Source organism: Felis catus, chromosome B3 (assembly GCF_018350175.1).
Source record: "Felis catus isolate Fca126 chromosome B3, F.catus_Fca126_mat1.0, whole genome shotgun sequence".
NCBI classification, from domain to species: Eukaryota; Metazoa; Chordata; class Mammalia; order Carnivora; family Felidae; genus Felis; species Felis catus.
Genome location: NC_058373.1, coordinates 54,456,485 through 54,469,359, shown reverse-complemented (window position 1 = coordinate 54,469,359; position 12,875 = coordinate 54,456,485). Strand labels below are relative to the sequence as shown.

General features: G+C 34.3%; 1 protein-coding gene across 11 annotated transcripts in view; it reads right to left on the bottom strand.

Moving 5' to 3' along the window:
- Positions 1-12,875, bottom strand: part of FAM227B (family with sequence similarity 227 member B) — a 210,456-nt gene that overhangs the window by 26,460 nt on the left and 171,121 nt on the right. For 6 of the 11 annotated variants that reach the window (XM_019832458.3, XM_045059341.1, XM_045059340.1 and 3 more), the window contains exon 12: positions 8,810-8,907. In XM_019832458.3, coding sequence (XP_019688017.1) covers positions 8,810-8,907 — 98 coding nt within the window. Of the gene's footprint in view, positions 1-4,439; positions 4,601-6,072; positions 7,369-8,809; positions 8,908-12,875 lie in introns of those variants that run through there. The other 5 variants (XM_019832454.3, XM_019832452.3, XM_023255381.2 and 2 more) reach the window with 2 other exon arrangements.

Below are 12,875 nucleotides of genomic sequence, written 5' to 3'. Positions count from 1 at the left end.
CCACGAGACTCTGATTTAAAAACTGCATAGTGATCAAATATAATATTGCTCTGTATTGAGCTTAAGAAAGTGTATCATTAAAATCTCTCATTAAATAAATAAAAGGATTTTGAAACAGAATGTGCATGATCATGCAATCTTCAAAGTCTGGAGAAAAACTTCCAAAATGATTTAATGCAGAAGCAACTGCAGAAATTTCAAATAACTATTCTGAAATATGAGGAACATTATCATGGCATCCCTTTTTTTTTTTGTCCTCTGTTGACTTTCCTGTCTCTTATCACACTTGCCCCAAACCATACTTGTGATTATCCTTAAAAGATGAGATTACACTTTTATCTTCTTCTGGAGCTACACATTCTCTCTGAGTAAACAATTAAGTATCAGAGTGTATTGGCTATGAAACCAGACTACCAAGGATAGAAGCCAAGTGTAATCACTTAGCAAGTTACCTTTCCTGTGCCTCAGTTTGCTTATCTTAAAATAGAGACAATAATAGTATCTAACTCAGAAGCTGACATGAGGATGAAATGATTTAATAAATGTAAAGTACTCAAAAGAACGCTTGGTACATAGTAACTGTTCAATAAAACTTGAAAAACATTTTGATAATGATGACTTCAAAGATGAACTTTATACCAATAACTCCCAAATTTCTATCCCTATCCTCCAGTGTTCTTCATTTTAATAATATCAATTTTTTTTAAATAAAATGAAATCTGGCCTTATCTTTAAATAAAACCATGCTATACTCACGTATCAGATATTTATTTAACATATATCGTATGCTAGATACTTTTTTCCCATGTCAGGGACACAGAGGCAAATAATTCTTTGTTTTCTATTGGGTGAGAAAAACAGGTGAACTTTACACTACAATGTGATAAATATTTGGATTTACTGAAGAGATTCATCTGAATCTAGACTTTTGCTCAAACATTGTTGAGTTACCTACTGATACTTAATAAATTACCCCAAAACTGGGCAGCTTAAAACAACAAATGTTTGTTATTGCATGGCTTCTGTGGGTCAGGAATCTGGGCACAGGTCAGTGGATACTTCTGGCTCAGGGTCCCTCAGAAGCTCCAATAAAAGTGTGAGCAGGGACCAAAGGAGGATTTACTTCATAGGTCAGTCACTCACGTGGTTGTTGGCAAGACTTATTTCTTCAAGGATTGTTAAACTAAACGTGTCAATTTCTTACTGGCTGTTGGCTGGAAGCCTCACTTGCCTACCATGTGGCCTTCTCCACAAAACAGCTCACAACATGATAGCTGGTTCTCCCCCACCCCCAACCCGAGGGCTCTGAGAGAGTGAGCAAGAAATGCTAGCAGGACTGATGTTAGTCTTTTTGCAACTGAATGTCGAAGTGATACACCATTATGTTAACCATATCCTATTAGAATCAAGTCATAGGTTCAGCCCACAATCAATGGAAGGGAACTGAGGTATGAATACCAGAAGGTGGGGATCACTGGGGCCCATCTGCCTACCTCAAATATAATGAATTATATTTATCTTTTTTGTTATTTTTTATCTCCTTCTCTGCCTTCTCTACTTTCTCCTACTCCCTCACCATGCATAGATGTACTCACTGCAAAGTATCGTCTCTCCACTTCAGGAATGCCACAAGATTCCAATAAGCAAGCTCAGAGAAAACTATTAAAAATATTTTATATTTTGAATAGCTTCAAAGTAAAATTTGAGCGAGAGAGAAATATTCAATGACCATACAGTCATCACAAATAATTATGGGAAATCCATACAGAAATTTCATTAGCAGCTATCATTATCTTGGGGAAAACATTACTGGACCGCCGCCAACCATCAGTATCACACTCAGAATTATAGCCTAGATCACCATGTCAGGAAAATAAGTATGGCCCAGGAAACGGTAGAAGACTCTGGTGCTAGCTCTACTGCATGAATCCCCTGGGCAAACCATTTACCCTCTTTGTGCTTTGATTTCCTTATCCATAAAGTGGTGTGATATGCCCACTGTCACAAGACTCTTGTCATTTTTGTGCTAATACATAGTGGGATTCATTATATGCTTTGAAAAATTGCCAAGTGCTGATGAAGATGAGACATCATCATCATTTTGTTTATCATTAGGTCTAGAGACATTTTTTCTTATTGGGGTTATTAACATTTTACAAGCTCAGAAAGCATCACAGAAAGCCGCATTTCTTTCCAAAGGGTGTTTTCTTTCACATAATTATGGAATGAGATACTCATTCCATAAAAGATTTCATGCTTTAGATCTCCATTTTCTCCTCTCCTCACCCCCACACTTACTTACACTCCCCCTACATTCTCAATAAATTGGTTGTACAATCTGTCCTGGCATAGCCATTAGACAAATTCATGCCCATCAGAAATGTAAACACAAAGACTAACATTTTTATAATTACAATTAAGATTAGTTAAAGATAAAAGCAATTTATTATGAAGGGTTTTATATATCTTTCAAATTTCACTTCTAAACATTTAAAAAAATTCTTTCAGACTAATCCAAAGTTGGTGATAATCCTTGGATCATTACTTAATTTACATATCCCTGAACAGGCTGATTTAGCCCTGTAGCTTGTATCTCTCCTTTTGTTCCAGAACTACCCAAGTTAATTCCATGTACATGTGGTCAGTTAGGCTCTGGGGGGTGTCCTGATTAAAATGTGGGAGGAGAAGTGTCCTAGGAAGAGTCCTGAGACTCTGCTAGAGCACATTTTGATCATATGTCCCATGAGTAACAGCTATGTGAGCACACTCCCACACAGGTATAATTTTCAATTTATGAATTAGGTAATATTAATCTGTATTAATATATTACATATATTATAGAATATATGTAATCTGCAAATAAAAGCCAGATAAAATATTGTGAAAATAAAATTTAACTTTACCTTTATTAATGGTATGCCAAACCTTTTTTTTCCCTCAAATTATAGAGATTTGATGCCTACATAGTTGTTTATAAATGCCTTGTAAATTAACCTGGAGTTATAGAATCATTTGCTAATATTGAAAAGTATAACATACATTTAGGGCTAGATTCATTAGTTATAATAATTATGTATATCCACATTTCAAATAGTCATCTTGAAAATTTTTATTTCTGTTTTTTTTTAGCCTACATCTTGGCAGAATTGATTGGCTCAGCATTAATTTATTTTCTTAGTATGGTTGAAAAGGCTCTCTTTTGAGGAGTAGGAGAAAAATCATTATGGCATTTTCTTTATTTTTTAAAAAATTTATTCTTGCCTTATAATATTGTCATCAATCCAAAGTTTCTTTCCACGAATCTTTTAAAGCTATTGGTCCACTAGTGATTATTAAACTAGATGATATAGTCTACAAATCTACTTCCCACCAAAGAAAACAGCAACATGTTGTGATACTCAGAAAACACAAGAGCAAAGATGTTATCATTATCCTTCAAAACAGTAGAGTTCAGACTGAAATGTCAGCTGAGTAAAGTACCTACTTACTAAATATTAGCAAAGTTTAAGCTTATTATTAAAGATAAAAATAGATATAAATAAGAGTCTTTAAAAATATGTATATAATATATATATACATATATACATATATATTATATATATATATATAATATATATATATGTATATATATATAATATATATATATATATGTATATATATATATATAGGCGTAAACACATATACACTCAGAATTGTGCATGCGTGTCCACTTCAATTTGGAAACTACTGTAGTAGATCCCTTTGAGGTTCATCTGAGTCCCCAGTGAGCCCTGGGCCAGCATGGGTTATGCAGAGTGAACAGAGGAGTATAAGTGGACAGAACTCTGGTCTTCCCACCTGGCTGCAATGAAAGAGCTCCAAGTTCATTTATGTTATATTTTAAATACTGACCTTTCTGATAAATTTCATTGGAATAAAGAATTACACAGCTAGAACATGGTTGAAACTTTCCTCTGGAGACTCTAGAAGCCCATGATCCACAGTCTGACAAATGCTTGAAACTGAACACTGAACAGTAAAGTTGCAAAGATAGTCTTTTGCTAAAGAGCTACATATACCAGTTTTTAAAGTTCCTCGGTTTTCGGGTTGATGGGGGGTGGGAGGGATGGGAGGGTGGGTGATGGGTATTGAGGAGGGCACCTTTTGGGATGAGCACTGGGTGTTGTATAGAAACCAATTTGACAATAAATTTCATATATTGAAAAAAAATAAGGTTCCTCAGTTTTCTGTTTCTTAAAATCTTTCTTACATGCAAAAATCACAGCCTTAGATCTAAAAGAGAAAATACTTTAACCAAACATGGTACAAACATTTTGAATACAATTAAATGCTAAGTAAAAAACATTGGTTAAAAAATGCATTCACCTCTTTCCTTGATTGAGATATTAAGTAAAAAGTTTTCAACAGATCACATTAAAGCAAAGCTTAAAAAAGGATATGGTTCTTGCAATATTTCAGTGAATTTAATCTTGGTTTGTTTAGGGGCCTTGGAAATACCAGCTAACTCATGCATCTTAAGATAATATAAAATCAGTGGACTCTGACCTCCAAAATTGAACAGTACACGGTTAAACTCTGGACCAGTGCTACTATAATGGGACTGTAAAGGAGAAAAAAAATCAAGTTAATTATTACTTTTATGTATTTTTAAAAAGCTATAAATAAATGTAACTGTATTATAACTATGAATATAGTTATTATCAGGTATATTAAAATAAATAAAAAGAAATTCCGCAAAGCACCTTCTTAATGAAAGAAATTTATTACAGTATGAGTCTATGAGTTTGTGCAGTAAGGCTCTTCTAGCTTTTTTATTTATCAGCTTGATAAATAGGTCAATAGACATTATTTTGTCTGAAGAACAGAGAGAAAAATGAAAGAGGAAAATGAACAGAGCTCCAGAAAAAGGGACAGGAACAAATATGAAGACAAAAATGACCAAAACCTCCAAACTTTTGTGAAAAACATATCCAAGAAGCTTAACTCCAAGTAGGAAAAATACTCACCTAGACACATTATACTCAAAGTGCTGAAAGACCAAGACAAAAAGAAATTTCAAAAGCAGCAAGAGAAAAACAACATATAAGGGAATCCCAATACGTTTAAAGCTGAATTTTTATCAGAACAAAGGAGGCCAGAAGGCATGTGGATAACATAATCGAAGTGCTAATGGAAAAAAACTGTCCATGAATTCTCTGTCATAAATATAATTGCTCCAAGATTTTATTACTGACTTCTTGTGGGATATAAGGTCAGTATAGCAACAATTCATACATTAAGTCTTTCCTCCCTTTTTGTAATGTCTAGATGTGAGATTTATTATTGATTCCACTTCCTGTGAGGAAATAAGATTTTATGCTCATTTGCTTTTACTGATACATACAGTTCTCTTGTGCTTCTTTTGCTTATGGTCACTTTTTCATTGCTTTCCTTCAGAGATGCTCCAGAATTATTTTGAATAGTGGGACTATCATAATCCAAAGCAATTCTCTGATGGTGAAAACTCAGTGTCAAAATCAGACATGTTTTCTATGATGTAAATCATTTACTTCGTCTCAATCTCCCATGGAAATTCACATAAGGTATATCTAGCCTGATCTTTAAATTGCATACAAAACCAGGACAAGCTTTGTCTAGATTAAAAGGAAATACTACCTGTCTAGAAAGAAAGATGTTTCATGACCTTTTCCCCAGATTCTGCCTTGGATACTGTAAGACAGAAACTTGATCTTACTGGAATTCAAGACATAGACATTTGTTATTTTTTCCACAGTTCTCCTTTTTTTACATAGGAAAACCACAGTTAATACCTACTTCTTCCGTAGAAGGACCACTGATTTTTAAGGGCAGTTCAACTCGATAATAGCAGAACTAGGCATTAAGTGTATATCCAGTGTTTTGTGGAGCCTTAGCCATTTTCTTAGATACTTTATTTTCAACGTTTGTTTGTTTGTTTTGTTTTGTTTTGGGGACAGAGAGAGACAGAGCATGAACGGGGGAGGGGCAGAGAGAGAGGGAGACACAGAATCGGAAACAGGCTCCAGGCTCCGAGCCATCAGCCCAGAGCCTGACGCGGGGCTCGAACTCACGGACCGCGAGATCGTGACCTGGCTGATGTCGAACGCTTAACCGACTGCGCCACCCAGGCGCCCCGTCTTAGATACTTTAAAGCAGAAGGTTTGAAGTGGTGCAAAGAACTCCTAGAGATATTCCAAATAGCCAAAACAATTAGCAGGAGCCTCACTACTTCCATCTGCCCCACAAAAGATAATGGTAGAAAATTATCAGAAAACTTTAAGGTCCCATAAAACAAGACCTATATAGTCAAGAGTCAACTTAGTACTAAATCTTAGAACCAAGCAATCCCATAAACTTTGAAAGAGTCACAGGAGATGAGCTAGAAGGAGGATTTTGGGGCTTCATTGTTTTAAGTTATTAAAGGATAATTGCTGTCAATGACTAGAAAGGTAAACTTTGACTTTTGAGGTTTCAATGTGCATTCTGCCAATGCTCATATGGGCACTCGGAAGCCACGGGCACCCATTCGGCATCTGGACAACCCTGGTGCTTAGAAAATTCTTTATGTTGCACTGAAAACTGTCTCCCTATAGCTTTCACTTACCAGTAAATGTAAGAACTTTGTGGTTTTCATTGGTAAAACAATTATTTTGAGCCACACAGAAAAAGCCTAATCCTGCTTTCCTACAGTAGCTGTCTACATATTTGAAAACAGTTATTACAACCACCAGAGTCTTGTCTTTTCTAATGGAAATGCCTTTAAATATTTTGGTCATTGCTCAAATATACCATTAATTATATAATTATAGCCCTTAATTATCCTGATTATTTTCTATTCAGAACTCTTTTGTTTGTCTACACCCTTTTATAATGCAGGACTCCCAAATGAACATAATACACAATAATTGTGTAATCAACATAGAGTAGATCCCATATGTCTGTTTAAAAAGTTCAAGAATGCAGTAAGATTTGGGAGTCAACAGTGTGTTGATATATACAGAGATCACTGTAAAAAAATAATTTCCAAATCTTTTCAGATGCCTCTAACCCAAGGCTTTATTATCCTATACTTATGCAGCTGTAATTTTGGACCTTTATACTTTTTTCATAATAAAAATTTATCTTCTAAGATTAGGCCTACTACTCAACTGTTGTAAACTTTTAGTCATCCAATGTATTCATCGTTCTTCCAAGGTTTATGACTTCTAAATATCTAATAAAAATGGCAACCATGTTTTTATCCAAGTTGTTGATAAAACAGTCTGCAGAGGACAGGGCCAATGATGCAGCAATGGGGTGTATTACCAGAGATGGATCTGCAGTTTGCTTTCCATCTTTTAACAGGGTCATCTGAAAAAGTTTGTTCAGTCAGTTAGAAATCCTCCTGTCCATATTTCTTCAACTTGTAAATAAGGTGTAAAAGGCCATTTATAGTGATTACTGAAGATCAGATATACAGCCTCTATTACATTTCCTGATTTATAAATCCAGCAGTATTGTACGTGTCCCCACCCAACCCTAATGGTGTGATATTGTCATTGATCCTAAATTGACTCCTAGAGATCACCAGTTTCTATTCTAAGTACTTACAAACCACCCTTGGCAGCACTGTAAAGGTTAGAAAACATTTTAATTATCTGGGTTATTAAAGATAGGGAAATATATTAAGTATTGACCTCAGAAAGCGGTTTGTATATAGGCATAATTTAAAATTTATGGTCAGACTTGACTAGACAATCCAGACAAAATTTTAGCAATAAAGACTGCAATCAATTTAAAACCTATTTGTCTAATAAGAGATCAAATTCAGAATTTCAAGCCTGTAACCTCATCAAATCTTGGCTAAAGCAACATAAGGTGGCCAAGTCCCTGAGGGTCTCTATTAGGGAGGAACCACCAGAAACGTGTAAAAACTAAGTACCCACAACTTATCAGTAACACTACACACATATGGCCAGTTATTCCAGAGCCATGGCTTCAGAGGAGTTTGATGAAAACTCTTGTGACATTTTCCCTGCAATTTTGACTAGAACTTACTGAGATCATAGTTGAGATCAATGTTTGTATATCAACCCAAAGAAAAGCAGTGCCAGAAGTGTGGGAAAAGATGAATTTTATGTGGTTTTTTGTTCATTAGAGATGAGGATATTTTATTTTAAAAATTTTTTAAAGTTTATTTATTTATTTTGAGAGAAAGGGAGAGAGAGGCAGGGGAGGCGCAGAGAGAGAGGGAGAGAGAGAATCCCAAGCAGGTTCCGCCCTGTCAGCACAGAGCCAAACACAGGGCTCAATCGTAAGATCATGATCTGAGCTGAAATCAAGAGTCAGATGCTTAACCAACTGAGCCACCCAGGCACACAGAGGATATTTTTAAAAAACAATAAAACATTTTAACATTAAGATTAACTTCTCTGGTAAATCACTTTGATCATTAAATTTTTCTAAAATATATATCAGGAGTGTAACAATGAACACTGTCTATATGAAGCTGTTAAACTAAGCAAATTAAAGAAGTCAGAACATTTGGTGGGGGGGGGGGGGGCGCCTGGGTGGTTCAGTAGGCTGGGTGTCTGACTTCAGCTCAGGTCATGCATGATCTCATGGTTTGTGAGTTCCATCTCCATGTCGGGCTCTGTGCTGATAGCTCGAAGGCTGAAGCCTGCTTCGGATTCTGTCTCCCACACTCTCTGCCCCTTCCCTGCTTGTGCTCTCTTTCTCTCTCTGTCTCTCCTTCAAAAATAAACATTAAAAAAAAAGTAAGAACACTTTTTATAATTATTATGCTCCAAACCTTTGTTGTTAGTCTTGATACACTTGATTCTTCCTTGAATGTGGGCATTGTGTATGCTCTTGGGTTCTTTAAAATTTTCATCATATTGAAGTCTATCGCTAAAAGAGAAAATAAAATATTTTCCTAAATATTGTTTTTGTTTCTTTAAAAAAAAGCATAATTTTCTTCTAGCAATGTGCCCTAAACATGGAAAGAGCCATGGATGGATGGATGAGAGAGAAGAGGTTAGGATATTGTTATAGCTTGCCTCAGTTAGAGGAAATAAATATACCATCTCATTTTTACTTAACAGGGCTTTAGAATTGATAAAACTCATTCACTTAAATTATCTCTTTCATTTCACTGTCACAAACCATTCTGTGAGATAAGTAAGATTTTCCACAATTTACAGATGGGATAATTAAGTGCAGGAAGTTGTATGACTCTAAGCTATAGCTCTAAGCTATCATTTAAGACACAGGCCTAGGTCTTTTGCTTTAGGGTCTGGGGCTGTCCATGACCTTCTAGTTTAATGCAATAGGAGGCTTGGGCTTCTGCATGTCAGGGTCCACCTTTTCCATCTATTGCCAACAAATCCAAATAACGAAAGATTTGGTAAGTTTCCCCTGCAACCAGCATGAAGATACATGAAGATAACAAGGAAATCTTTCCATGTTTTAAAGAAAAGAAGAAATGTATTTTAATCAGCAGTTCAATCAGCCTAAAAGAACAAGCTAGTTATTCAGGATATCTTAACACAGAACAGAGAAAACAAGTAATCTGAGGTTTGTACTAGATTCTGGCCTGATTGTTATTATCAATTACCAGGTAGACTAATTGGATCTACAGATTGTAATGTTGATGATACAGCTCTGAAGAGTTAAGGAAAGTCACCTGGATTGATTTTTTACATTAGACGTTAAAAGATATTAATATCAGCCTGAAATGCTAGAGGCAAGTGGGCATTTATCTCTGGCAGAGTAAAGAATGAGTTAGGAAGGAACTAGCATTTTAGAATTTTGAGTGGAACCAGGTTTAGATTAAGTTGGAGTTAGAATGGGCAAGAAAGGTAATAAAGCATATAATTTATTTCCTTTAAAATCTGCTCAAAAGCAAACAACCCCTTATGGAGGGACATCTGGCAATATCTACAAAAATACAGACATATTTTCTCTTTGACCCAGCAATCACTCATCTGAGACTATGTCGTACACAGTCTCCTCCACAGTATGAAAGAACACATGTACAAGTTTATTGATTGTGGTGTAATTTATAAAATTTAGGGATTATAAATAGCCCATGTATTTAATACAGTCAAGTACTAGTTAAATAAACTAAGGCACCCGATTTGATGGAACACTATGCAGTTGTAAGAAGAAATGAGGAAGATCCCCATACTGATAAGAAGAGATCTATAGGTCATATCATTAAGTGATGAAGGCAATGTGTAGAGCAGAGTATATTATTTGACTGATATATACCTTTAGTATAAAAGGGAGAATGTAAAAGTATATTGTATTTGCCTTCATTTGTATAAAGAAACAAGATAAATAAAAAAACAATACAAATATTCCCTGAGAGGGATAATTAAAAAAATAAAACTTGCTCCATTTTGAATCATCCTTAAATACATATTTATATAATACATAATTCCTAGTCTGTATGAACAGATATAATATTAATAATATAACGATCTCTACTTCATGTCTATTGTACCTACAATAAAAATCTTACTTTTGAGAATACTTAACTTTGGTTGTAGAATTAATCAGTAGAAGGTCATATACATTAATATCAGGCAAAAATCTTAAGCTGGGAATAATAGCAAAAGACAAAAAAGTAAGAACTAAATAAAAAACACAAAGCAAGGAAATTTTAGGAATGCCAGAGTCAAAAGAAATTGCAGAAAATTCTACAAAAATGAAAAATTCCACCAGGATATGGTAAGTAATCTTAAAATGACTATATTTATTAGCTTTTTCTCCTATAGTCCCCTAATCCATATTTATTTTAGGTGAAAATATTAATTTTCCCTGATTATAGTTTTCATATATCCTCTGTTCTCATATCCCTAAAAGCTTGAGAAGATCATTTGAAAAGCCAAAAATAATCCTATTTGATAAAACCATAAGAAAATGTCTCATCTATTCTTACTAGTCTTCAGAAATTTCACTAGTGACAAAATATTCCAGTCTTACTCCACTTACATTGGAAAAAATTCAATTCCACAACTATCCCCTATTTATTTTAGGAATGTTTAAAAGGGAGACACTTATGCAAGTAAGTATGGTTATCTTTATCCACCTTTGTAGTTTTTAGTATTAGTAGTCTTTCTGAGATGCAAATAATCCCCATAATTTGGCAAAATTAAACTTCATGCATATATTAATACAATTAGTTAATAAACTAGAGAAACACACAAAAAAAGCATTACTCAGAGATCCATTTACATCTAAGTTAAACTAGAATTGCTCTTGGAGAGTTTCATCTAGTGTTGAAGTGTAAGGGGAAACAAAGGAAAGAGAAAACACAAGTAGTCATGCAAAATACATGTGATCTGAGCAAATAAGAAATAAAACAAATACAATTTTGTTTCAGTAATACAGGAAAATGATACAGTTATTTCAAACCAAGTACTGCACACCCATGAGTATGTCCTTACTGCTTTATTGCATATGTTTTCTTATCATGCTTCCCAGATTTTTTTCAGATCCTATACATATACTTCTCCAAGTCCCTTCAGTCCTACCATTTGCAGGGCCAGTCATTGGTTTGTTTACATATTAGATGTCAAACAAGTTACATCTGTCTACTTAGCTACATACAGATCATCTTCCCCCTTCTCTATATGTGATTTGTTTTAAATTGGCAAAATGAAGCATTAAGGACTTCTTCACAATGCTCTAAAGTACAATTAACTTTCTCCTCCTAGTAATGTTAATATAACATACATAATTATAAATAATCTCACAGAGAGGTTAGAGAGTTCAAGTGCCTATACATGCACTTTGTTAATTATGAAGTGCTATATGCATGTAAGTACGCTACCTCTAGCATCCTTGGGTTTCACCAAGTTTGAACTAAATTTAGTATATCCAAGAACATCAAGATTTTATGTGTAATATATAATAGTGATCCATATCACATTTGTTTCCCAAGGAAAATACAGTATTATTCCTTTATTTTGGGTTGGGAAATTATTTCTTTCTATTACTGCTTACTAGGTATTATATCTGTGTCTTTAAGAACTAAATCTCATATTATTACTTACACAAGTTATAGGTGCAAAACACAAGTGATTAGTTTTTAAATATTTCTATAGTTTTTGTGTAAAGAGCTAAGTGGCAAGTATCTGAAATAAAGAACTAGTGTATTTATGAACTAAGGCTCTGTGGAGCCACACATTACAAATGTAAAACAAAATAGCTTTTAAGCTTGACTTGATCAAAGATGTTGTTGAAGGAAATTCTATCCATTTTAAGTCTTTCCTGTAGAATAGAAAATATTAAAAAAACTAACAACTAAATGAATTCTGAAGCAAAAATTAGGACATACTGTCTGGGAAATTCCTTTTTCCTATATCATATGTAAATTTATCTACATAAGAACATTAAAAATGAAACAAAAATTAAGACTAATTTCATTGCACACAGTAATACAAACTATAATTGTTGAAAATAATAAAATTAAAAGGAATTTGGATTACTTTTATTTTATAACCAAGCCTTGACAGTCTTGCCTGGTGTCATATAAATTCTTTACATTCTTGAGATTAGTGATTACATGAACTTATCACTGATGGGTTCTATGTTGAAACCATGTTCCCATATCTAAAAATGTTCTACAAAAGAGAAGGCCAGAGCACAGACTTTTGTGGCCACTATCCAGAGGACACATCCCTTGATAGCATGGTTCTGGTAGCTAGTAGGGCTTGTGTTCATGGGTTCAGTAGGACAGTAGCAAACAAAGAAATAGTTCTTAATAGACTATTGCCCCAGGGCTCAAGGCAGAGAGAACAGACAGAAATTTCCACCTCCTAATTTTCTCCTGAAAGAGATTTATTTGCATATTTTCAAAGTTGCTGTCT